The 24932-nt window shown below is 41.4% G+C and overlaps 1 protein-coding gene and 2 long non-coding RNA genes across 3 annotated transcripts; all 3 read right to left on the reverse strand.

Annotated features, from left to right (window-relative positions):
• Positions 1-1208: 1208 nt before the first annotated feature.
• LOC124865045 (nuclear GTPase SLIP-GC-like) lies at positions 1209-5726 on the reverse strand. Its single transcript, XM_047360048.1, has 7 exons — positions 5611-5726; positions 3895-4071; positions 3659-3813; positions 3388-3505; positions 3139-3247; positions 2898-3039; positions 1209-2156 (listed from the first exon to the last, which is right to left on the reverse strand). The coding sequence occupies exons 2-6, from the start codon at positions 3994-3996 to the stop codon at positions 2990-2992; spliced, it is 534 nt and encodes a 177-aa protein (XP_047216004.1). The 5' UTR covers positions 3997-4071; positions 5611-5726; the 3' UTR covers positions 1209-2156; positions 2898-2989.
• Positions 5727-5828: 102 nt separating this feature from the next.
• On the reverse strand, positions 5829-9053 carry LOC124865012. Its single transcript, XR_007037422.1, has 4 exons — positions 7381-9053; positions 7118-7293; positions 6011-6101; positions 5829-5916 (listed from the first exon to the last, which is right to left on the reverse strand). It is a non-coding gene; the product is annotated as an uncharacterized LOC124865012 (long non-coding RNA).
• A 543-nt stretch (positions 9054-9596) lies between these two features.
• LOC124864005 lies at positions 9597-22089 on the reverse strand. The gene is made up of 3 exons (XR_007037243.1): positions 21950-22089; positions 21758-21839; positions 9597-9710 (listed from the first exon to the last, which is right to left on the reverse strand). It is a non-coding gene; the product is annotated as an uncharacterized LOC124864005 (long non-coding RNA).
• Positions 22090-24932: the final 2843 nt, after the last annotated feature.

Below are 24932 nucleotides of genomic sequence, written 5' to 3' on the forward strand. Positions count from 1 at the left end.
TTAAAAACGGAAACTAACCATTAGTCTAAGATCTAAGATCACAATACCAGTGAAAAACTGAAAGGTTTTTTTCCCCGGATGAGTTAAAAACAGCATTGTGATTTAGACAAGGAATGAGGCATGATATTTTTTTGCAACATTTGCTGAATTGTCTGTAATTTAAATGTGTTTACTTTGTCAGACAGAGCAGCTGGATCATGAAGTACATGTTTCAGCACACATAGGTTCAGAGTAGTTAGTGTTAGGTAGGGGTAAATTAATATTAAATGAAATAAGCTTGTGGTCAGAGATGGGCAGATCTGATGTGGTACAGTTAAAAGGAGTTAGAGTGGAACAGCATAGAATGTGCAGGATGGGTCCTTTCCTATGTGTGGACAAGTCAACATGCTGCGGCATTCCAAAACTGTCTGAAAAAGAAGATAAACCCTTCGACAAAGTCTTGCTGATTTTGTCTATGTGAATATTAAAAACACCCAGTAGGACAATATTTCAAAATAAGGAGCACAAATACATTAAAAGAGAAGAAAAATCAATTACAAAATCCTTACTGGGTTTGGGTGGCTGATAGATGATAGCTAAAAAGGTGGGGAAAGGTCCATGGACTTGTAGTGTTTTAAATTTAAAGGAGTTGAATGTGGAGACATTGGCAGAAGACACTATCCATTTGTCACTGTAGAGCATTGCGAGACCACCCCCTCTTTCTGCAGAGCGTGGTTTACATTTGTGAACAAACCCACGAGCAACGGCATAACATAATTTTCCTGTTGCCAGCTTTCTGTCAGGCACAAGAAGTCAAACTGTTTGACCTGCAGGAGTCTGTAGACAAACAGACCCTTTTTGTTCAGAGACCGGATGCTCAGCAATCCAACAGACATACAGATGGTACTGAAGTTGTTGCTAGTCAAGCTGGAAGGGTTAGATATTACACTGTGTTCAACAATGAGCTGGTGTTTTGTCTGTGGACAAAGTGATGATGACCAGAGGGTTTTCTTCCATCTGGACTTAGAAAGACCAGAGCACCTGAAAATTATTTACATCTAAGTAGAATCCATTAAAAAACAAACTAGTTAGAACATTCTTTCTTTAATCCAGATTAAATCCTTTAAAAAACTCAACAAAATACAGTAAAGCTGCAGAATCTTTGACAAGTCAGCTGAAACTGGTGTAGTACACAGTATGTATAGATGTACTATGCTGATGATGGAAGGTGTGGTATGTTACATGACTGAGATTAGGAGGAGTTTGGATGTTATGGATAAGCAGGGGAGGAAGTGGAGATGGCGAACACAGGCAAACACAATGAGTGACTGAATGAGGAAACATACACTATTTTGCCAAAAGTCTTTGTGTGTCCACTATTCTAACTTTACAAGGTCAATTTTTGGTTTTTATATTTATTCCAACTGTTACCACCAAGAGCAAACAAGTAAAAATACAACGACATTTACAGCTAAAGCTGTCTCTATCTTTATTATACAGTAATAGGTTTCTGGCTTCTTATGTAAAATTCTGGCTCTGTTCAACCAGACGTCTTTGTCATTAATTACACTTTTTTATTTCTCTTTAACAATCAGAAATCATTTGTCAAAGAACAAATAAAAGCCAAAGTCCTTCAAAATAAAGTAAAAAAAACTTTTTGTAATTATTTTGATTACCATATAGACATTTATTTTTAAAAAATGGTTATAGATCAGAAAAACATGACAATAGCAGTAAATTAGTTTTACATCAACAATAATATTCTTGAAGCAAAGATGGTTCAGTATTCATCATGCTGACCCTTATGGCTTCAGTGGAGCTGTTACTTTGAAAGACAGCATTATTTAAAGCATAGAACATTATTATAGTGTACATAGTCAAAATAAATACATATATTTACTGTCATGTTTAAAACTTTACCCTTTCCACAAGGTGCCCTAATTTAAGCTGCATTTTTCTGCTCATTGTAGAATTTATTTAACATTGTGAGCTCTGTTGAAACATCTAAAAAAGGAATTAATGATTAAATATAGCATCAGATATTTACAGAATGCCTTTCAGTCCTCATTTCAAACACAAATAAGTCTTGCTTTACCTGGAATTGAGTGTCCATCAGTCCTGAGGGAGAGTTCAATGGAGTTTTTCAATGTGTCCATCATTGTGTTCTGGATTTCCACCTAATTTAGCATCAAAACCTTTATTATTGGGTAGAAGTCTAAAACTAAATTCAAGGCAAACCTTGACTTAGATATCTGTTAAAATTAAACTTTAGCTTTTTTTAGTCAGTCACAGTGTCTAAGATCTTATGCTACAAATGAATAACTACGTGTTTCTCTGAGGTATAAATAGGTGGTGACAAAGATGCCTATTCCACTTGTCCACTCTTAAAAATAGGAAAGACAATAGAACATGTCATGTGCAAAAGATATGTGTGGAAATCAGGAAATGCTACAAGAAAATACTGTAGCACCTTGGCTATTCTATTTTACCATCACAAACCTTATTGTAAGGAGTTTGCTAAAATACTTTAGGGTCTTTAACTGGAACTGTGTAATTTGGTCAGATGAAGATTAAACGTTTTGAGGCAACAAACACTCAGGTTCATCTGAAGTTAAACAAAGGATTAATATGCAAAAAAAGCACATCATACCCACTATTAAGTAAGTTGAAGGATCTGTGATGCTTTGGGCTATTTCTTTCCTCTGAAGGACATGGGAACCTTGCTAGTATGCATGGCATAATAAACTCTTTAACATATTGTTGCAAAATAGATACATTTCTTATTATGCCTTTTTAAACATCTTTATCAGTGTGCCAGTAAATGTTGAGGGGATTGTTTCTGAAATAACTGTTACATTGAGAGTTCAGCTTTTGCTGTGACTGGTCAACATAAATTCAATATCAAAATAAGGACAAACCCTTAAGCTCAGGAGGTGGTTCAACATGACATCTTTAGCCTTCTCAAACATGGTATCCTTTGATTCATGAACATGTTTTACTAGTGTTTCTCTCATTTTCTCCAGCATACCAGCATACCAGGACCCAAGTACCCTGCTGCCACTGCAAAACAGACGATTAGAGATTCATTGCAAGCAGTAAGAAATAATATGAATATGTTTTTTTTCAAAATACATGTCATATAATAATGGCATTTCTCACTTTTATAGCACTCTTGCATGGTTTCCTCAATTGTCTGCGTCAGACTGCTGTAGATTATTTTCTTTTGGTCTCGAATCCTTTTGTTTAGTTTTGTCTTAATTTTTTCCTCCTAATAGAAATGTAAGAAAAACATTTCACCACAACACCTTCATATTTTTTTACACTCTGAGGCAACTAAAAAAAACTCAAATGCTTTTATAAGAATCTGTCATAAATTGCAACATTTCATTTTTAATGAACAAGATTTACCTCTGTCTTGAGAAATATCAGCTGCAGTTTTACATCTTTGTACGTGTGCTTCAGACTTTCGGTGTCGAGTGAAAAGTTGCTGATGACTCCATTAAATGGACCACATTTTCGTTCATTTCTGAAACATTTTGACATGTTGAAGTCATTCAACAATGGTATCATATCATTACTTTCTTACTTTTAGTAAACTCTAACATTTGCAATGTGGATTTCAAAGGTTTACACTCTCACCAGAGTTGGAAAGTATTTTATATGATTATAAAGTTCTTACGGGAAAGTCTTCCTGAATTCCTCATCGATGCTGTCAGTCAGGAATGAAGTGAGTTTCATGTTGAGGTTTATTTCTTTTCCCTTTTTAGGTTTGTAGACTTCGCCATTTTTGAAAATACACTTTAATGTTCTGTGATAAGCACTACTTGTCTTTCCCTTAAAAATGAAACTGAATTATTTTGAACACATTCAACTGAAAATATTTATAAACTCAATGTTTACAGCCAAGTAACATACCCGAGGAAATAAGAAGTGATTCAAGGTTTTATCACATGAGTGTTTGGAATTTTTTACGCCCTCTTTCAGGCAAGATTCAAAAACTTGTGAAGCTTTTTCCATTGCTGTTTTGACTTGATAAAGATGAAGGGCTATGTTGCTGTTAAGCTCTTCACATACATCTTTGTTTTTTCCAGGCTGAAAAGACAAACAAGCACATTGTTAGTACATCCAGAAAAGCCTAATAACTGTCTGTGTTTGGAATACTTCATTTTGCCTCTGAGACCTGCTTAAATAATATTAGTAATAATAATAGTAGTAATTATAAAGAGCATTTGACTTAAGGGATTCTTTCAAGGACTTTAATGATACTGAACAAAAATTTTATTAATAAATAATAAAAATATTAAATGACAGTATACAAAAAATGGCAATTAAAAGCACTAAAGATTTTAAAGTCAAAGTTGATTGGCTTTGAAAGTGTAGAGAAAATTAATGTCGCATCTCTGATGTTGGAGAGAGCACCAAAGTTGATAACGTCTACTCAACTGAAAGCTCCCAAGTCAATGGCAGAAATAAAAGAAACAAAGAAGGTGGATCTCAGAGTCTGTGAAGAAGTGACGATGTGCAGAAAATCAGAGAAATGTGGAGTTGAGAAGTTATGGGGAGACTTGAAAGTTTGAAGATGATCCTTGAAATCAATGCACTATTTTGTAGTAAGCCAATGAAGTTGTTGGAGGACAACAGCAGTATGCTAAATGGAGGGAGTTCTGGTAATGAACCAGGCATTTGAGGTTTATTGCAGTCAAAGTCAATGAAGAAGCAAACAAGCAAGGACAGAACTGCAGTAGTCAATCTGAAATTAAACCCAAGGATTTACAAATATAGCTGTATTGCTAGTTGTAAGTAATGAGCGTCTTCGACTAATGCTACATAAATGAAAGTTTACATACCAAGCAATTTGATCTGTTTTTCAAAAGTTAAGAGACAATCAAAAATGACATGTAGGTCTTTAACTTTGGAGAGATAAGAGATTTAATAACAAATTTAATAACCAAGTGCTGCCCTATGTTTCTTTCTTGCTGTTTGATATTAATAAGTCAGCATAATGATTTACAGTAATTTCCAATAGACATGCAAAGGGAGGAGAAGGAGGGAGAGTGGAATACAAATGGGTGTGTCATCAGCCTATGAATGAAGGTGGTAGGTTTCCTAAAAATGTAGCCAAGAAGTTGAAGATGGATAATAAACTCAAGGGTGGGTAAAAAATAGCCCTGGGAAACATCACCGATGAAGCTCATGATCTGAAATGTTTTGACTGCACATACTTATTACAAACTGAGTGAACGTGAAGTGGCAATAACACCATCTTATTCCATATCATGAGAGATTGTATCAAAGGCAGAACTCAGAACAAAGAAGCCCAGGTATGTTTAACAGACTAGAATCAGTAGATCATTTGTAATTTTAACCAGTTCTGTCTCTTTATTGCATAGCTAAAAGCAGGTTGAAACTGTTCAGATTACTGTCAGTAAGGTGAGAGTAGATCAATGTGCAGAAACACGTATTTTAAGAATTTTTAAAAATAAAACTAAAATAGATGCAGTAAGTCAGGAATTCAGCTAATGTTACAGCAAACACCATTTAGGGCTTACATTTAAAATGTGTTTTATTTCATTAATTTAATTAATTTTCTGTGAAAACATTTTTATATAAAAAGTTCATATACAATCTTACTGCTTTTGTCAGCCTGGCTTCTTCAATCAAAGAGAGGATCCCCTGAGCTCTAGAAATGTAGTTTAAGGTCTCTGAGTGACAGTCATTGAGATTTTGCAAAAACTCCTGAAGCTTGGGGATTTTTGTGAAAACAAAACCTTATTTACTTTACTCCAACAGTGCCAGGTAGCTGAGATGGTCATTGTCACCGACAAGGTATTCAGACAGATTTAACATACCAGTATTCTCTGGACTGTGAACTTTTCGTTTCAGAAACTCCTTGGAGCTCACTGTGAACACTTGGAAACATTCATCACTGAAGTGTTTCTACATAAAGCAGATTTTTTCTTTTAGTTTGTATGTTTTTTTGTAGTTGTGACAAGTGTTTCTATTAGTTGTTCTAACAACAATCAAAGCTCACCTTAATCTTGTGTAGCTTGTTGATTTCCTTGCCCACTGCTGCCTTTGCATCTGTGTTTCTTCAGAGGGTTAAGGCCTGAACATCAGCTGAGCTGAAAGAAAAGATATATTGATGCTTGAGAGTTGTTTTTGCTTGAGATCGCTGTTTTCTACAGAATCTTGATCCATTATACATTCTATTCACTCACAAGTAAAAAGTTTATAACTGTAGTAAAAATAATATTCCAAAACTAGCCTGAAATTAGAAAGAAATTTATGGAATTGTTGAACATATTATCAAATAAAGAGACTACCAGGTAGATGTGCGGCATATTTTTTCATGAAGTCCGATTTTAGAAGCAGTTACAGTAAAACATCTGCAAGTATTAGAGACTAGGATTTTTTTTTCTCTTTATTCTTTAGGGCAAAGTAGTTTTAGGAACTTTTAGCTGGAAAGTTTATGTTGGTCAATGGTATTTTTTTTAATCATACCATTAGAAAAGTCTGGACTTTGATTCCTTCCATTAATTTTTTTATTTTTAAACCGTGTCCTGTTCGGCGGAGTAGCGCTCAGAATTGTAGTCTGAGTGCCAAGAAAAAGCCCAACACATTTACTTTCACAAGTGGAGCTATACCGCTTTACGCTTTAATGCTCTTCCTTATAAAATAAACTTTATTAGCAACTGCTTTGGGATTATTTTGGTTACCTCCTACCTACTTCAGTGTTATTTACATTTCTGTATTAATTTTCTGTAAGATATCCTTCCTTGTGTCTCTTTCTCTGCTGTCATTCTACTCATTACTCTTTTCTCTCTTAGTTCCCTCAGCTGTTGCTGATACTCACCTGATTACCCGCCCCTGCTTGCCCTGTCAGTCTCTCCCTGAATAAAAGCTGTTTGGTTTTCATTTCCTGGTCTCTGTTTGCCTGCCTGCTCCATGTCCATTGTTCTGCCTTATGGGCCGTGTTTTTTTGTTCCGTGTCTCCGTTGCTCTGACTGGTTCCTGTTCACAAGCTTTGTACGTTTTTCTCATATTCTTTATTAAATAACTTTATTTCTGCCCCCACTATTCTCTGCATTTGGGTCCTTCTTTGACCACACGATGACATTTAGTGCCTCAGTTCACTTACTGATCAAGTGAATCTTCAATAACATCAGACTTTGTGCAGATGAAGTGAATATGTCTGCACTCGCCAGCGTTTCCAAGGAGACTACTGACACTTTTCAGGATCTCCCAGGATTCTCTGTCTGCTGCTGCTCGGTTGATTTCAGTCACAATCCACACGGTAGAACAGTTTCCAACAACCTGGAATAGCAATATAGATATAATGATGATTAATTATCCCTGTTTAAAAAGATATGTTGCGGTTTTTATCAAATAGGAATATATTACCCCTTTCCACATTGTATCTCTGCTCTTATTACGGTCTCCATTTCCAGGAAGGTCCACAAGAGTGACGTGCTGGAGAAAACTGTTATGTGGCACTTTGACAGTCACACACTTAACAAGTGGCCAATACCACCTCTTTATACCTTTATCTCCTCCCTGGTTTGAATCAGTTCTTGTGTATTTAATCATTTTAGCAGATAACTCTTTGGCCTGCAGAAAATGGGAAATACAGTGTATTTTGTTTTAAATTACAAGTCTTTGTTATATATTGGATTTTATTTAACAAGGCCAAGTTTGGCATTATGTAAAGACAGAGATACATAACATTTGTCAAGACTATCTCTTTACACATATAGTAACAGCTCTCTGTGCCCTCAGTGTCCCTCTTTATAATGTGTGAAGGACTACCAAAATCAGAAATAAATAAAGAAATTTCAGGCTCAGTTAAATAATGGTGAATGAGCAGAATTTAACTAAGATTTAATATCACTGCTTATTTAATTTGTGTTTTAGCTCAAACTTTCTTCTGTTAGTTTTTCAACAAATTTATATTATTTTTCTTGCACCTTCTATATTTTCATTTCAATATTTATTCTGTAGGCTTTTACACCCACTTATTTCAACATCCCCATTTATTTACATGTTTTGTTGACATTTTCTTTTCATATTTACACCACTGGTGTTCTACTCTAAGAGGGTAAAAGGCATAAGTTGCTCACTAGTTCAGCTTCTTGCCTGTTGTCAATTGAGAAAAGGCAAGTTCATTTATACAGGACCATTAATACACAAGGTACAAAGTGCTTTACAGGAAATCAAAGTAAAGACATTAAAATAACAGATACCTTTAAGCTTTGAAAAGCATAGAATGAAACAAATGTTAAAATTCTAGTTTAACATCAGCATGACAGGGTACTGGGATATACTTTGAATGCCTTTTAAGCTGGTGCACAGCAGGAAGAGCTGGACCAGACCTGAAATCCTTTTTCAGATCATCAATCCCCGATCTGTATGCATTCTTTGCACTTCATTAATTCAACCACCTCAAGGAGGTAAAGCCACAGACCCATAACAACCATAAGTTGTAAGGGTAAGACACCACTGCAGAACAAGTCTGTAGGTTCAAACAGTGCAGCACAACTTTATGATCATCTTTAGGATCTGAGAAAATCATTGTTTACCACAAATTTATAATGACTTGTTAAAGATAGAGACTAACAGTGGTGTATATGTTTGAAACATTGAATGCATTTGGACAAAATGTTTGGGCGGGATTGGATGTAGGGGAAATGCCCGACACACATTCTATGCTCACATATATGCAGCAGAGCTGTAAGCCATGCCTCTGATTATCAGTTTATCGTGTTTTTAGAAATCCCTTTATTTCCATCCACATGGAAAGATGATAACTTTGTGGTGCATTTATCCACCCTTTATAAAGTAATCTATCCTAAAGCAATTACATTTGTCAAATCACATTGTTGTCAGCAGACCAGCTCAACTTCTTGTTCATCAGTCCCTAAACAACACTTTTAGCCATTTTCAAAGGGTTTCACTTGATAAAATGATAAAATATAATTAAAACGCCATTTCCTTTCTTTCTTTGTAGCGTATAAATTATTTAATTAAACCTCATATATTTCCAGTTATTTGTGATTTTAGCAGTCCTGGTCTTCCATAATAATGCTTCAATGAAAGCAACATATACACTATTTCAATCTTACTGTTTCACATGACAGTATCTTTGTTGTAGATTGAAGAAATTCTGGTATTTCAATAAAGTATCTGGCATCCATGAGTTTTTCAGAGGATTTCTGTTTCCATTCTTCTCCGGAGAGTGCTGACAGCTTCTCAGCAACATCGTGATAATTATCATCATAATCGTTGTTTTGATCTGCAGTATCCGAATGAAACTGACTTATCGACCACAACTCATCTTTCCACTCCTAAATATAAAAAAAGCTTGATTAGTTTTAAGTAGTGTGAGAAACAGTGATTCTTCAGTTAATGTGAAATAACAATGAATATTTTCATAGTTATTTCACCTCTTTTGTGATAAATTCAACATGTGCCTCATACTTTGTGTTGCACGTGTTTGCCTAGTTTTATTTATAAGCGCCATCATAGTTCTAAAAAAGGTTTAGCTTCAATCCTATATATCTACATACGGTGTGAATAGTGTGGCTAAAACACACAAGTATGGCACACAGTGCAGTAAATTACCTTTAACAGCTTTAGTTGCTTTCTAAAATATGCTCTTGGTCCCACTTTGGAAATCAAATTTTCAATGTCTTGATCCTCAAGGCAGTAAAGATTTTCCATGTTAATGCCTCCATCTGTAATGAAAAGCTGCAATGTCAACAATAAATTATAGACATGTAATTTTGAAGATGTTTCACTTAGAAAATAGTGCACAAGTGAATGAGCCTAAAAATATTAACGAGGAAAATTCCTAAAATGGTCCTTGCAGCATTTGATCTCAGAAATGTGTGATTGGAAATTGCACAAAAAATTTGTGTTTTCTCAACAGTGTGTGCGCATTGTTTTGTTTTGTTTTCTGCTTTAAAACGGTCTTCTGTGATGGTACCCGGAGCTTTCTCACCAGAGAAGAACTCATGAACATCAGGGCTACTACACCAGAGGAGTTATTTCCCACTTTTCTGCCTACTGCTCTGGAATTTTTGGACATTCTGGTCAAAGGTGCGCTCACCTTTGTTCACGCGGTGAAACGCCGGAAGAGAGGGAAACGGGCTGGGGTGCTGGTACGTCTTCGCCAGCGTGGACTACGAACACCGTTACCTGGAATATTTCTCTCTAACGTGCTCTCACTTCCCAACAAAATTGAGGAACTACAACTGCAGTTGGGGAAAAACAGGGACTTTTATTCATCGGCAGTTTTGTGCTTCACGGAGACGTGGCTGTGTGGATTAATACCGGACTCTGCGCTGCAGCTGGCAGGATTCCAGCTCTACAGAGCGGACAGAGACACGGAACTCTCCGGCAAAGCGAAAGGTGGAGGAATCTGTTTTTACCTCAACAGTGGTTGGTGCAACGACGTGACAGTGATTCAGCAGCACTGTTCTCCAGACCTGGAAGCCTTCATCATAAACTGTAAGCCTTTCTATTCCCCCCGTGAGTTCGCTTCGTTCATCCTGGTCAGTGTTTACATCCCGCCGCAAGCTAACGTGCAGGTCGCACAGCGCATGCTCGCCGACCAGATACTGAGTGTGGAGCGGACCAACCCGGACTCCTTAGTAATTGTCGTTGGCGACTTTAACAAAGGTAATCTCACCCACGAACTCCCCAAATATAGACAGTTTATAAAATGTCCGACCAGAGGGCAACATTCTGGATCACTGTTACACCACCATCAGAGACGCTTATCACGCCGTCCCACGTGCTGCACTTGGCCAATCCGACCACATCATGGTCCACCTGATTCCTGCATACAGGCAGAAACTAAAGCTCTGCAAACCTGTTGTGAGGACGACAAGGAAGTGGAGCAGTGAGGCTGTGGAGAATCTCCAGGCGTGTTTAGGCTGTACAGACTGGGATGTGTTCAGGACTACTACCAACAGTCTGGACGAGTACACAGAGGCTGTGACTTCCTACATCAGCTTCTGTGAGGACAGCTGTGTACCATCATGCACCAGGGTGAGTTACAACAACGACAAACCCTGGTTCACAGCTAAACTCAGAAGGTTAAGACTGGATAAGGAAGAGGCCTTCAGGCCCCCCCCCTTTTTTGCTGACAGGACACCTGTAACCTGCAACTCTATGCGTTACATTAACGCTCAGCATGGACTCCTGCTTTACTTGCACTGCCATACTTGCACAATGATCACTTGCACTGTTGTATTGCTCTTGCATCTTATACTGCTCTATACTTACTCTCACTCACTTAAAACTGTTCACATATATTTATATTATATTGTAGATATGTTTATACTGTTTAATTTGTACTGTATTGCACCGACTACGCCAAAACAAATTCCTTGTATGTCCAAAACCGTACTTGGCAATAAAGCTTTTCTGATTCTGATTCTGATTCTGATGATAATGTGAGGCCCTAAGGCCACAATAATATTTGGACTGAATTCTGTAGAGTATTTAACAGCAGAGTACACAGAGGACTTTTACTAAGAGTGACCTTGTGGTATTGTTGCAATACATCTTTTAAAATACAGAGACCTATGTATTTTACACTGGAATTGTCTGTCCCCTTTGAAATAATATCACAATGGTAGTACAATGCAGTACTTCAAAGACAGTCCATACATTTACATTCTATTGATGATTCCCCAATTTTAAGTGTTGCACATTCTGCACCAAAAGCTTGTTGTACCAGATAAATGCACATGGCTGTATACAATTATTGGGAGATCTTTTTAAAGATGCATAACAGACCTTAAAAGAAATTAGTCTGTAGCCATAGTATAATCTTAAACTTATATCAAGAAATTTTTTTTACATAATTACAGATTCTACAAGTATTGATACCCTTAAAATTTCAACTTAAAATTTGTAAGACAAGAGAGTCTCGTCTCGTCGTCTTCCGCTTATCCGGGACCAGGTCGCGGGGGCAGCAGACTCAGCAGAGATGCCCAGACGTCCCTCTCTCCAGACACCTCCTCCAGCTCCTCCAGGGGGAGCCCAAGGTGTTCCCAGGCCAGCCGAGAGACATAGTCCCTCCAGCGTGTCCTGGGCCGTCCCCTGGGCCTCCTCCCGGTGGGACGTGCCTGGAACACCTCCCGAGGAAGGCGTCCAGGAGGCATCCAGTATAGATGCCCGAGCCACCTCAACTTGCTCCTCTCGATGTGGTGGAGCAGCGGCTCTACTCCAAGCCCCTCCCGGATGGCCGAGCTCCTCACCCTATCTCTAAGGGAGTGCCCGGCCACCCTACGGAGGAAGCTCATTTCAGCCGCTTGTATCCGGGATCTTGTTCTTTCGGTCATGACCCAAAGTTCATGGCCATAAGTGAGGGTAGGAACGTAGACCAACTGGTTTTCGGCTCAGCTCTCTCTTCACCACAATGGACCGGCACAGTGCCCCCATAACTGTGGCAGCCGCACCGATCCATCTGTCAATCTCCCGCTCCATTCTTCCCTCACTTGTGAACAAGACCCCGAGATACTTAAACTCCTGCACTTGAGGCAGGAACTCGCCTCCAACCTGAAGAGGACAGGCCACCCTTTTCCGGTCGAGTACTATGGCCCCGGATTTGGTGGAGCTGATCCTCATCCCAGCTGCTTCACACTCGGCTGCAAACCGCCACAGCGCATGCTGTAGGTCTTGGCTAGAGGGGGCCAGCAGGACCACGTCATCGGCAAAAAGAAGAGACAAAATCCACTGGTCCCCAAACCAGACCCCCTCCGGCCCTTGGCTGCGTCTAGAAATCCTGTCCATAAAAGTTATGAACAGGACCGGTGACAAAGGGCAGCCCTGCCGGAGTCTAACATGCACTGGGAACAGCTCCGACTTAGTGCCGGCAATGCGGACCAAACTCCTGCTCCGCTCGTACAGGGACCGGATGGCCCCTAATAAAGGGCCCCCGATTCCATACTCCTGGAGCACCCCCCACAGGGCATCACGAGGGACACAGTCGAATGCCTTCTCCAGGTCCACAAAACACATGTGAACCGGTTGGGCAAACTCCCATGAACCCTCGAGCACCCTGTAGAGGGTATAGAGCTGGTCCAGTGTTCCACAGCCGGGACAAAAACCACACGGCTCCTCCTGAAGCCGAGGTTCGACTATCGGCCGGACTCTCCTCTCCAATACTCTGGCGTAGGCCTTACCAGGGAGGCTGAGGAGTGTGATCCCCCTGTAGTTGGAACACACCCTCCAGTCCCCCTTCTTATAAAGGGGGACCACCACCCCAGCCTGCCAGTGCAGAGACACTGTCCCTGACCGCCACGCAATGTTGAAGAGGCGTGTCAATCATGACAGCCCTACAGCATCCAGAGACTTGAGGTACTCAGGGCGGATCTCACCACCCCCGAAGCCTTGCCACCGCGGAGCTTTTTAACCACCTCGGTGACTTCAGCGTGGGTGATGAAAGAGTACAACCCCGAGTCCCCAGCCTCTGTTCCCACCACGGAATGTGTGATGGCAGGATTGAGAAGATCCTCGAAGTACTCCTTCCACCGCCCGATAATGTCCCCAGTTGAGGTCAGCAGCCTCCCACCCCCACTGTAAACCGTGTTGGCGAAGCACTGCTTCCCCCTCCTGAGGCGCCGGACGGTTTGCCAGAATTGCTTCGAGGCCAACCGTAGTCCTTTTCCATGGCCTCACCGAACTCCACCCGGGTCCGAGTTTTTGCCTCTGCCACAGCCCAGGCTGCAGCACGCTTGGCCTCACGGTACCCATCAGCCGCCTCAGGAGTCCCACAAGCCAACCACAGCCGATAGGACTCCTTCTTCAGCTTGACAGCTTCCCTTACTGCCGGTGTTCACCACCGGGTTCTGGGATTGCCGCCGTGACAGGCACCTCAGACCTTACGGCCGCAGCTACGGGCAGCAGCATCGACAATAGATGCGGAGAACATGGTCCACTCAGACTCTATGTCTCCAACATCCCCCGGGATCTGGTCAAAGCTCTCCCGGAGGTGGGAGTGGAATACATCCCTGGCCGATGGCTCCGCCAGGCGTTCCCAGCAGACCCTCACTATGCGCTTGGGCCTGCCAAGTCTGTCCGGCTTTCTCCTCCTCCAGCGGATCCAACTCACCACCAGGTGGTGATCAGTGGACAGCTCAGCCCCTCTCTTCACCCGAGTGTCCAAAACATGCGGCCGAAGGTCAGATGATACGACAACAAAGTCGATCATTGACCTCCTGCCTAGGGTGTCCTGGTGCCAAGTGCACTGATGGACACCCTAATGTTTGAACATGGTGTTCATTATGGACAATCCGTGACTAGCACAGAAGTCCAATAACAAAACACCAAGAAGGCTGGATACTCCGCACTACCGCTCGGCCCGTAGGCCGAGACGACAGTCAGAGACCTATTCCCAAACCGAAGGCGCAGGGATACGACCCTCTTATCCACTGGGGTAAACCCCAACACGAGACGGCTGAGCTGGGGGGCAACAAGCAAACCCACACCAGCCAGCCGCCTCTCCCCGTGGGCCACTCCAGAGTAGAAGAGAGCTACGGGCAGCAGCATCGACAATAGATGCGGAGGACATGGTCCACTCGGACTCTACGTCTCCAACATCCCCTGGGATCTGGTCGAAACTCTCCCGGAGGTGGGAGTTGAATACATCCCTGGCCGAGGGCTCCGCCAGGCGTTCCCAGCAGACCCTCATTATGCGCTTGGGCCTGCCAAGTCTGTCCGGCTTTCTCCTCCTCCAGCGGATCCAACTCACCACCAGGTGGTCATCAGTGGACAGCTCAGCCCCTCTCTTCACCCGAGTGTCCAAAACATGCGGCCGAAGGTCTGATGATACAACAACAAAGTCGATCATCGACCTCCTGCCTAGGGTGTCCTGGTGCCAAGTGCACTGATGGACACCCTTATGTTTGAACATGGTGTTCATTATGGACAATCCGTGACTAGCACAGAAGTCCAATAACAAAACACCACTCGGATTCAGATCGGGGAGGCCATTCCTCCCGATCACGCCTCTCCAGGTGTCACTGTCATTCTCCACGTGGGCGTTGAAGTCCCCCAATAATGGAGTCCCCGGGAGGGGCACTATCCAGCAACCCCGACAGGGACGCCAAGAAGGCCGCGTACTCTGCACTACCACTCGGCCCGTAGGCTGAAATGATAGTCAGAGACCTCTCCCCAACCCGAAGGCGCAACCCACACCAGCCCACCGCCTCTCCCCGTGGGCCACTCCAGAGTATTAGAGAGTCCAACCCCTCTCAAGGAGATGGGTTCCAGAGCCCACGCTGTGCGTGGAGGCGAGCCCGACTATTTCTAGTCGATATCTCTCGACCTCCCGCACAAGCTCAGGCTTCTTCCCCCCAGCGAGGTGACATTCCACGCCCCTAGAGCCAGCCTAAGCATCCGGGGATTGGGCCGCTGAGGTCTCCACCTTCGTTCGACACCCAATCCTCTTTGCACCGGTCCCTCACGGTTCCCCCTGTAGGTGGTGGGCCCACTGGGGAATGGCCTTGCGTCTCTCGTTCGGGCTTGGCCCGGCCGGGTCCCGCGAGGAGATACCCGGCCACCAGGCGCTCTCCGACGAGTTCCGACCCCAGGCCTGGCTCCAGGGTGGGACCCCGGCTCCGCCGTACCGGGCGACGTCACGTGCCTCGATATTTTGGTCCTCATGAGGGATTCCATTCAAATAAGATGTTGATCTTCATAACTCAGGACATGTTTACAAGAAAATAGTTTATTGTCCAATTTCAACCAGCAATAATTAAATCAACCTTGTCCAAACAGGTCTGGAGAAGAACCCAAGTTTATTAGCTAGTGATTGATAAATTATTAATTGCCACTGACATGTTTGGTTTATGATTATTGATTGATTAATCTTGATCAATAATTATAATTACAAATCATAATCTGACAAAATCAATTTCTTAACCAAAAATCCTCATTTATGAATCGAGACCAGAGATGTTTCTGGTGTTGTAATTGTGGCTCAACGCCTCTGACAATTACAACCGTTAAATACTCCATAATAATTAATAACTATTGCCGGAGATGTCACTGTTTAATCGATCGTTTCTGCCGAAACGTGTGGAACTTGAACCTTATTTTGACTGACACATCACTTTTTGCACACAATGAAACACCAAACGCTCTCTCTTTATCTATGTGAATATTTATTAATTTTCACCTACTCAACATGCAAAATTCTACAAACACAGGGGTAACACATCTAAATAAACAAAATCAACAAACTGTAGTGGGTATGTATTGAGTCAACCAGCAGTTTATGGCACTACAGACGAAGGAAGAGGGGGATATGAGTGGTGGCGAGTGGTGGGGGTTGGGGCGCAGCTCCGACTGTTCTTATGGTCTTCTGATCATAAAACTTCCCCCTAACTCCTGGCACAAAGGATTGATAACTTTTGGCAGCAAGCTAGCACAGTGAGATTGAAGACAAAAGGGAAATGGAGAATTTTACCATGAGGTCGTTTTAACAGTCCAGTCTTGCAACGCACCCGCGTTGACTCTCAGATAGTAAAAGCACAAGCAGCTCGAGGACCGCGGCGGATCCCGATATCACATAACACATCAAAGTTCAATAAGCAAGGTTACATGCACATATTATTCAGAACACATGAGATCCTAACCAGCGATTCTGATCGCTTCTACAACCTCTGACCCTGCCCAGGCCTTTTAATAAAGCAATAAAAGATAAAATAAAAAGGTTGGTTTTACTTGGTGTCGTCTTCTTCCTGAGCGAGGGAATTCGAGCGAGGAAAAGTGGGGTTAAGTTAATTGTGCGTCCACAATCAACTTCAGGGAAAGCGGTCAGTCTTTGTCCTTTGGTCTTCTTGACAAAAAGGAAAAATATGATCTGACCATCAAAGTCAACTTGAAAATGAAACACGGTAGGAAACTCCGTGTCCTCAGTTACGTGTTAACTCACCTCTTCGATAAGCAAAGTGAAATATCTGGCCTTCTTAGTCCAAAAACCTCAGTTATGAATTGTTCGTTGTCCAATGAGAGAGAATGAATGAACTCTGCACAGAGCTCTTCTCTTAAAGTAATGCGCTTCAGTCGCTAGACCAGTTTTCTAGCAGAAGGCGAGTTTTCAAACATGAGCGCCTCCTATATAGCGCCCTGTGACGTCAGACTTGGGACGCCCAGTTATATCAGTCGCAATGCTCGATGGGATATGTAGGAGCGGGCTGTCCTGGGTGCAAAATGGCCGATGCCATTGGAGGGGCACAGTGACGTCCAACAACGTGCAGATAATCCAGTACTCAGCAAACAAGTGGTCCAACATTCCCCCCTAGGTTCAAAGGGTGAGATGAATCGCAGTCTTTGAAGCTACCAGGACCATCCTATCCTTTGCTGAACAATCAGTGATCCGTGGCAAAGCAGAACAAAACAAAACTGTCTCTGTGTTCCTGAAAACCTACGACTGGGCAGGATAGAGGTTAGTCTGGGCAGGACTAAACTCTGACTAAACTCATACATTTCTACATTGTTCAATGAGAAAAATACAGGACAATACATTCATATCATCATTACATTCTTTGGTCATCAGCTTTGGTAATCCTGAGACAAAATGAAACAATAACAGATATCGTACATATATATGTATATATAAAAATAAAAAGAACAAAACAAAATCATGGTTCATAGCTTATTCATCCAACTTCTATTAGGCACTGGACCCTGGCTGTGTCGTTGGCAAAGGCGGTGCTATGAACCGTGAGGGAATGAATGTGAGGGCATCAATCCTGACCTGTAAACGCTTAACCTGTCTGTATGCGGTGAGTGCCATTCCTGCCGTCACGACCCACCCGATCACAAGGAGAACTACCGTAACGGTCATAGTGTGGGTTTCTGTCCATTCTGTTTGCCGGGGAAACCGAGGGAAAGGTGTGACGCTTAGTTCCGCAGGGGTGAGGCTGAACTTAATCTGTTTGGTACCTTCCACTATCAGTTGTTTTTCAATACTAGCGTCAATGCTGAAATTATATCCCTTGAAAGCATCCATAATTTCAATTTCTGTATCGTATCAGTCGAGATTAAGGTGATGAAGAATTATGTCCCCGAGATGTAGGACTGCACCTTGGGGTACGGAGACGAACATTGTTTGGTTGGGTAATTTTATTCTGGTAACGGTGTCGTGCTGATCGTAGGATAGCAAGGCTTCTGTTACTGGGGTGCTTACAAGCCATCGGTTACCCGCACGTTCGACCTTGGTTTCTAACCCTACATCCTTCAGTTATCTTTGCCTGACAGTTTTGTTCGGGAGCTCCCTCCCTTAAACCACACATGTAATCGGTGACATCTGTAATAAACGGGTTACTCGGGCACACCCAATGGAGGTCCTTGGTTTTTGTGCACAGGTCTAAATTGGGAATCAAATAAAGTTCAGCCTCGTGGTAAGCCAAAATGATGGGGTTTTCAGTTGTACGTGTGTGTTTTCCTTCCAAAACCCGACATTTAACACTGTTTTAAGCCTGTATATGTTTGCTCTTTCGATGATAGGAAGATTGAGCATAAATCCTATCTCTAGGTTATCCGGATTTACGAAAATTTGGATTGCACTGCCTAAGCTATAAACTAGGTGTGTTTGTGGAGGTTGCAAGGTGTCTCCACCAAAATCCAGCGGGACTAGGTAAGTGGGTATCCGTCCTTCAGTTAGGATGTCTACCGATGAACCAACTTCCCTAATCAGGTCCTGCATCAAATCTCTTACAACCTGTGTGTACATCAAATCATTCCTGACCACTTCTGTGAGGGTTTGCAGTGCATGCAGGGTATTGTTAATAAGGGTGGAGTGTAAGTTTACAGTAACCACGGTGCCCTGGAGGGTCTTGGTTTGTATGTCTAATAGTCTCTGTTGGAGGAGGAGTCTTTGTTGGATTTCTGGCATTTCGTCATCCAATTCTTGCACGTGTCTCTGAATAGTTTTCAGGCTAACGGAATTTGCTGCTGAAAGGCCACTGGAAAACAGAGATCCCAGCGCCGCAGCTGAGGCTATCAATCCACCGAGGAATCTCTTTGGGCGTTTACTGCCGCTGAGGTCCTCTTCGGTGACCATGAATTTCTGCAGTTGTTTGAGGATATAGATTGTAGTCTGTTTGGCATGGTCTATGGTGTCGGGGGTTTGAGTCCCCTGAGGTCTTCCTTCAGTCATCAGTGGCGGAAGATGGATGTGTTTACGGTATACGTCCCACGGGTCTAGGCACACGAAGACCCTCTGCGTGTGGAGTCTACAGCGCGTAATAAGGAGCCCGGGGGTGTCTTGCAGGACTGTGCCGGTTGGTGGTCCTATCTGTACTACGCCGGTTGGTAGAGCAAGTGTGGAGCCAATAAGAATGCTATTTTCATCGAAATAGCGGTGATTTGAGGAAGACTGGGAGGTGGCCGGTTTGTCAATGGTGGTCGCTACGGTGTCGCATTCACAGTGCTGACATTCTGCTAACCCTTGTCCCAACACCATTTTATTATTCTGACCGTACTTGACCTCAACGTCATAGCCTTGGTGTGCCATCATCCATGTTGCGATGCGGCTGTTGGACACTCTTCCTTCTCTCAAACGTTCGCTGTTCAAGAAAATGACCGGTTGGTGGCTCGTCTCAATAATGACTTTCTGCCCCCCAATGTAACCGCGGAAATGTTCAACTGCCCAAACTGTAGAAAGCAGAGCTCTCTCACAGTCTGAGAACTTAACCTCTATGTCACTCAAAGGTCGGCTTGCGTATGCGACAACTCGCATGTCCTGGTCATGTTTCTGCTTCAAAGCAGCACTTAGACACTTGGAGGAGAAACCCGCTTCCAGGTAGAACTCCTTGTCCTTATCTGGGTGGCATGGCTACCCTCTATTGCTTCCAATCTATTTCCCACTTCTGTTATTTCACCCCGAAGGACATCCACCGTCTGCAAAGTATCATTCAGCTCGAACTGCAGTTTAACGCGCTGGTCAACTTCCAACATTAACCTTCGCTGATACAACAGAGTGAGCTGTCCTAACACATCTGAGACCCGTCTGTCCTTCGGTGGGTTTTTAATGACTTGGAGCAACTCCTGAATCCTGGCTTCACATTGCTCAATGCCATAATCATTGAGGCCTTTACGCTCCTAGGGGGACAACAGAATCAATGACCCAATCACCTCTTGTGCCTGCATTCCTATGGGGTCCTCCACCATACACACATCTCCAGCTGCAGTCTGGGATGTTCCCTCCATTTTTGGCCCAAAATGCACAATGCACGCACACAAACTGTTTATTTGTGAACCACCACTAAAGAAATTAGCAGCAATTCAACAGGCTAAGCTATTCAGTCATTAACGATTGTCCAACAACGTGCAGATAATCCAGTACTCAGCAAACAAGTGGTCCAACAGACATATGGCAATGATGGTGAGGGAAATAAAATAAGACAACATTTTACTCAAAGAGAACTGCAGCTTTTGTTTTGGCATCTTTGTGTCATCATAACAATGATTAGACAATATCTACAACCTTTAGACTTTATCTACTTTTTTAAATAACTCGGGCTTCTGATGAAACCACTATTACTATGTACAACCAGATTGTACACAGTTCTAACAGCAGGTGTTTCAGCAACTTTGAACAGTGCTGCAAGTTTACTTTTCTTTTATAGTATCATCAAATATATAATGCCAGAATATTAGTTTGTCAGCACTAATCTCTCCTAACACTGTTTGCATTACTAACTGCATTGTTATTTTTCTTCTTGTTAATTTTCAGCGGTGGTTGGCAAACAACAATTTGGTGCTGTACAGCCTAAATCCCCCCCAAAAAACAATACTACATTCTTTATAAATGCATTGTTCATCTCCGCACAAATGCGTTTAATGCTGTTCTAGTAAATCAACGACCAGTGGCACCTGTTGGGTGCTCCACCCCTCTGATTAAATGTGAAGCAGGCAAAGCAGTCAGTGTCGCCGAAAAAGGAGAAATGTTTGTCAGAGATCTGTTAAAATTGTGCCTGGGCTGTTGTGTTGTTCCTTAAATTGAAAGCATGTATTTCTTTTTAATGTTTTGTATTTAAGGATATTGCAGGGTGGTCACATAACATTTTAAGAAGGTGGTTGTATTTCATTCAGCTCCATGTGGGTGTGATGATGTGTCACGTATAAAGATGTTTGTTTTATATAAATTGTATTTCAATGGTTATTAAATGTATTGTACATTGAAGTGTCTAGTTATTAATTCTACTTTCATGTAAATATATTTTCAGATGTTATGTCTCCTGCTGTCCTTATTGGGTTGAGTTGAACAAACTGTTATTTTTGTTAGTTTGCCTGGCCTTGCATGGCCTGTAGTCCAGACGATCTGGGAGTGGCTCTTGTAAGAGGGGACTAAGGACTTGTTTTGTTTGTTATGGTCTCCTCCCTATTTGACAACAGCCACAATTTTATAGCCACAAGCCCTTATGACTAGGAGATCCAACTCTGTTAGTGTAATTAATGTGTGAATTTATTTGGCACCCCGAGGTTTGCTGTGTTAGCTGAGTGTTGAATATTAACTTTGCTGTGAATATTGCTTTGCTGTGGTTAATCACTCAGATATATGTCAGGGTCTCCTTGACTTTCAGGACATTGTGCAGTATATGAATAGTGGTAATTGGAATAGCTATGGCAGCATTTCTGTATCAAAACATTTTTCTACATTAACTTGATTGAGTGGAACGTTTGTTAAAGTTTCTTTGCAACAGACCGGTCATACATTTTCCTTCAAACACAAAATGAAAGTAATGGTATACCTAACCTTCAAAGGTTCCTATCCACTCGTTTAGACCCCAGTCATTTAATATCTTGCGAACAAAGTCATCCATGACCAAAACCAGAAACTGTAAGAGAAACCATAAGGTATGAATAAGCAAATGTAGCTGAGCTTTACTTTTTTTTTTTTTATTGTAGCTACAATCATCTACTTTAAAAGCAAATTTAAAAGTCTTACCTGTTACTGAAGATGAAGGCAAAAAGAGCTATATAAAAAAGTAGGTGACCATAAAAGAAAAACAAGACAGCAAAAACAGACTTGTAAAACAATCACATTTGCAAAAAACTTTGCAAATAAAGTCAAGTGGAATTCCACCAGATTATTTGCAAATAAACTTTTCACTCTTTCTGTGAACAGAGGAGCAAGAAGGTGTCGGATATAAGATATCTGACAACAAAAGGAGGGGAAAAGATTGGTACATGTTAGAGGAGTGGCTTCATAATACTCAAATATAACTGTGCAGTTCCTGTTTACTACAAGGAAATAATGTGACCTCTGTTGATTAACTTTGTAAGAGATAAGTTTTACTTTCTTTTTCATAATTTTTCTTGGTAATCATTTGCTTAAGAAAGCACTTATATTTAAAATCTTCAAATAATGTTTACAGGCCAAGGAAACCATTAGCAGAGATATGGTTGTAAAACATTATCATCTGTGCACATGAGATTAAAAAAGTTTTCAATGTAAAACGTATCACTTATTTGCACTGAAAGAAAGAATTGGGCAATATAAAACATGTAAACGGAAACTGAACTCTTCGGGTTATTCACAGCATGTCATTTTTTTCTTTTTCTTGCCTAAAGAATGCTTTACAGGTTTTCTCTAAATATGGAAAATGAAGCAGTTCAGGATGTTGTTTATTTCTCCCAATTTTAAATCTGCATTTATATAATTCAATAATTCAAGTTTATTTATTTTATCATGAAGATTAAGGAAAGATACAGAATGAAATTTGGGCTTTGAAGATTCAGAAGGTTCTTCATATGTAAAATGTCTGCTAAACAGATTTAAATTATTTTTTTAATTTAAAGTTGTAATCTATTTAGCTTCAGTGCCTTGCGCAGGTATCCAAACCCCTGGAACATTACAGCTAAGATCTTTAATTTCTTTTATATGAAATTTATGTAACATAGTGGTGGTAGCATTGTGCTGTGTGAGTGCTCCATTTGTTAGAATTAACCCATCAGAATCCAGACCTAAATTCAATCGAGTCTGGTGATAAATGAAAAATATTCTTTACATAGGCACTCCCATCCTTCTAATTAAACAGAACTGTATGCTCTAATTTGAAACATGTGCTACTCCATATACCCAGAACATTAGGTTCATAAAGTGTGTTTGAAGTTCCTTGCTGAATAAAATGACCTAAAAGTATGTAAGTAACAGTTATCTCAAGAGATCAGTTCTTTAGAGTTCACTGGGTGTTGGGTTTGGTTAGCACGTTGCTTTTTTGAGTACAAATGCATAATTCACTGTAAATAAATTAAGAGACATCCTAGATAACTGTATGTTTGGGATTCACTCATTTAAAAAAACTCCATGTGAAAGCAATGCCGGTTATCATGGAAAACTTAATTAAAACTATTTTACAAGAAAGAACAAAAATAAAACTTTATTAGATGGTAATCTTTATGCTTGCAAAGACATAGAGTTCACTTAAGCATTCAGATGTTTTATCGGCCTTCTTCACTTTCTAATGTGCCTTGAGATCACACATGTGAATTGGAATTGTAAATTGAATTCAACTTAACATGCTGTGATCTAAACCATTCCAGTGTAGATCTGGCTGTGTGTTTAGGGTCACTATCTTGCTGGAAGGTGAACCTCTGCCTCAGTCTCAGGTTTTTTAGAGCTTCTAACAAGTTTTTGCCTATTATGAAATTTAACCTGGTTTACTGACTTCTTGTGACTCTTCCACTAAGCCAGATTTATGGAAAACATTACTAATACGTGTCCTTTTGACAGATTATACCCCCTGAGCTGTGGATCTCTGTATATCCTTCAGAGTTACCATGGGCCTATTAACTGCTTCTGTTATGAAAGCTGGCTTTCTGCACTCTGTCAGTTAAGGTGAACAGCCATGGTAGGTTTGTACTCTCTTTTTTCTGAAGGTGGATGGAACACTGCTGTGTGTGCTTTTCAAAGCTTGGGATATTGCTTTGTAAAATAATATTAATAATAATAATATAAGTAATTAATATTAATTTATGTGTTGGTGTTTTGGTGCTTGTACTTAATGCTCTGTAAAATGCACATGAACTTTGGCAAATGTCTATAAAGTTGTGATAAATGTACCAAAGAAGCTGTAAAAGGTCATAACACAAAAGAGATGCAGTCTTGCTTACCAAATGCTTCTTGCCCCATCTGCTGGAGATGTTGTGATATGGCAGCATACACATACAAGGGTTGGACAATGAAACTGAAACACCTGGTTTTAGACCACAATAATTTATTAGTATGGTGTAGGGCCTCCTTTTGCGTCCAATACAGCGTCAATTCATCTTGGGAATAACATATACAAGTCCTGCACAGTGGTCAGAGGGATTTTAAGCCATTCTTCTTGCAGGAAAGTGGCCAGGTCACAACATGATACTGGTGGAGGAAAATGTTTCCTGACTCCTCCAAAACACCCCAAAGTGGCTCAATAATATTTAGATCTGGTGACTGTGCAGGCCATGGGAGATGTTCAACTTAACTTTCATGTTCATCAAACCAATCTTTCACCAGTCTTGCTGTGTGTATTGGTGCATTGTCATCCTGATACACGGCACCACCTTCAGGATACAATGTTTGAACCATTGGATGCACATGGTCCTCAAGAATGGTTCGGTAGTCCTTGGCAGTGACACGTCCATCTAGCACAAGTATTGGGCCAAGGGAATGCCATGATATGGCAGCCCAAACCATCACTGATCCACCCCCATGCTTCACTCTGGGCATGCAACAGTCTGGGTGGTACTCTTCTTTGGGGCTTCTCCACACCGTAACTCTCCCAGATGTGGGGAAAACAGTAATGGTGGACTCATCAGAGAACAATACATGTTTCACATTGTCCACCGCCCAAGATTTGCGCTCCTTGCACCAATGAAACCGACGTTTGGCATTGGCATGAGTGACCAAAGGTGTGGCTATAGCAGCCCGGTCGTGTATATTGACCCTG

This window comes from Girardinichthys multiradiatus, chromosome Y (assembly GCF_021462225.1).
Source record: "Girardinichthys multiradiatus isolate DD_20200921_A chromosome Y, DD_fGirMul_XY1, whole genome shotgun sequence".
Classification (NCBI taxonomy): domain Eukaryota; kingdom Metazoa; phylum Chordata; class Actinopteri; order Cyprinodontiformes; family Goodeidae; genus Girardinichthys; species Girardinichthys multiradiatus.

Excerpts from the sequence above, each read along its gene's own strand:
- LOC124865045 (XM_047360048.1), bottom strand. The coding sequence starts at position 3,996 with ATGGAAAAAGCTTCACAAGTTTTTGAATCTTGCCTGAAAGAGGGCGTA. Across the intron at positions 3,814-3,894 it reads ATCACTTCTTATTTCCTCGG|GGAAAGACAAGTAGTGCTTA; the intron begins GTATGTTACTTG and ends TTCATTTTTAAG. Across the intron at positions 3,248-3,387 it reads TGATATTTCTCAAGACAGAG|GAGGAAAAAATTAAGACAAA; the intron begins GTAAATCTTGTT and ends CATTTCTATTAG.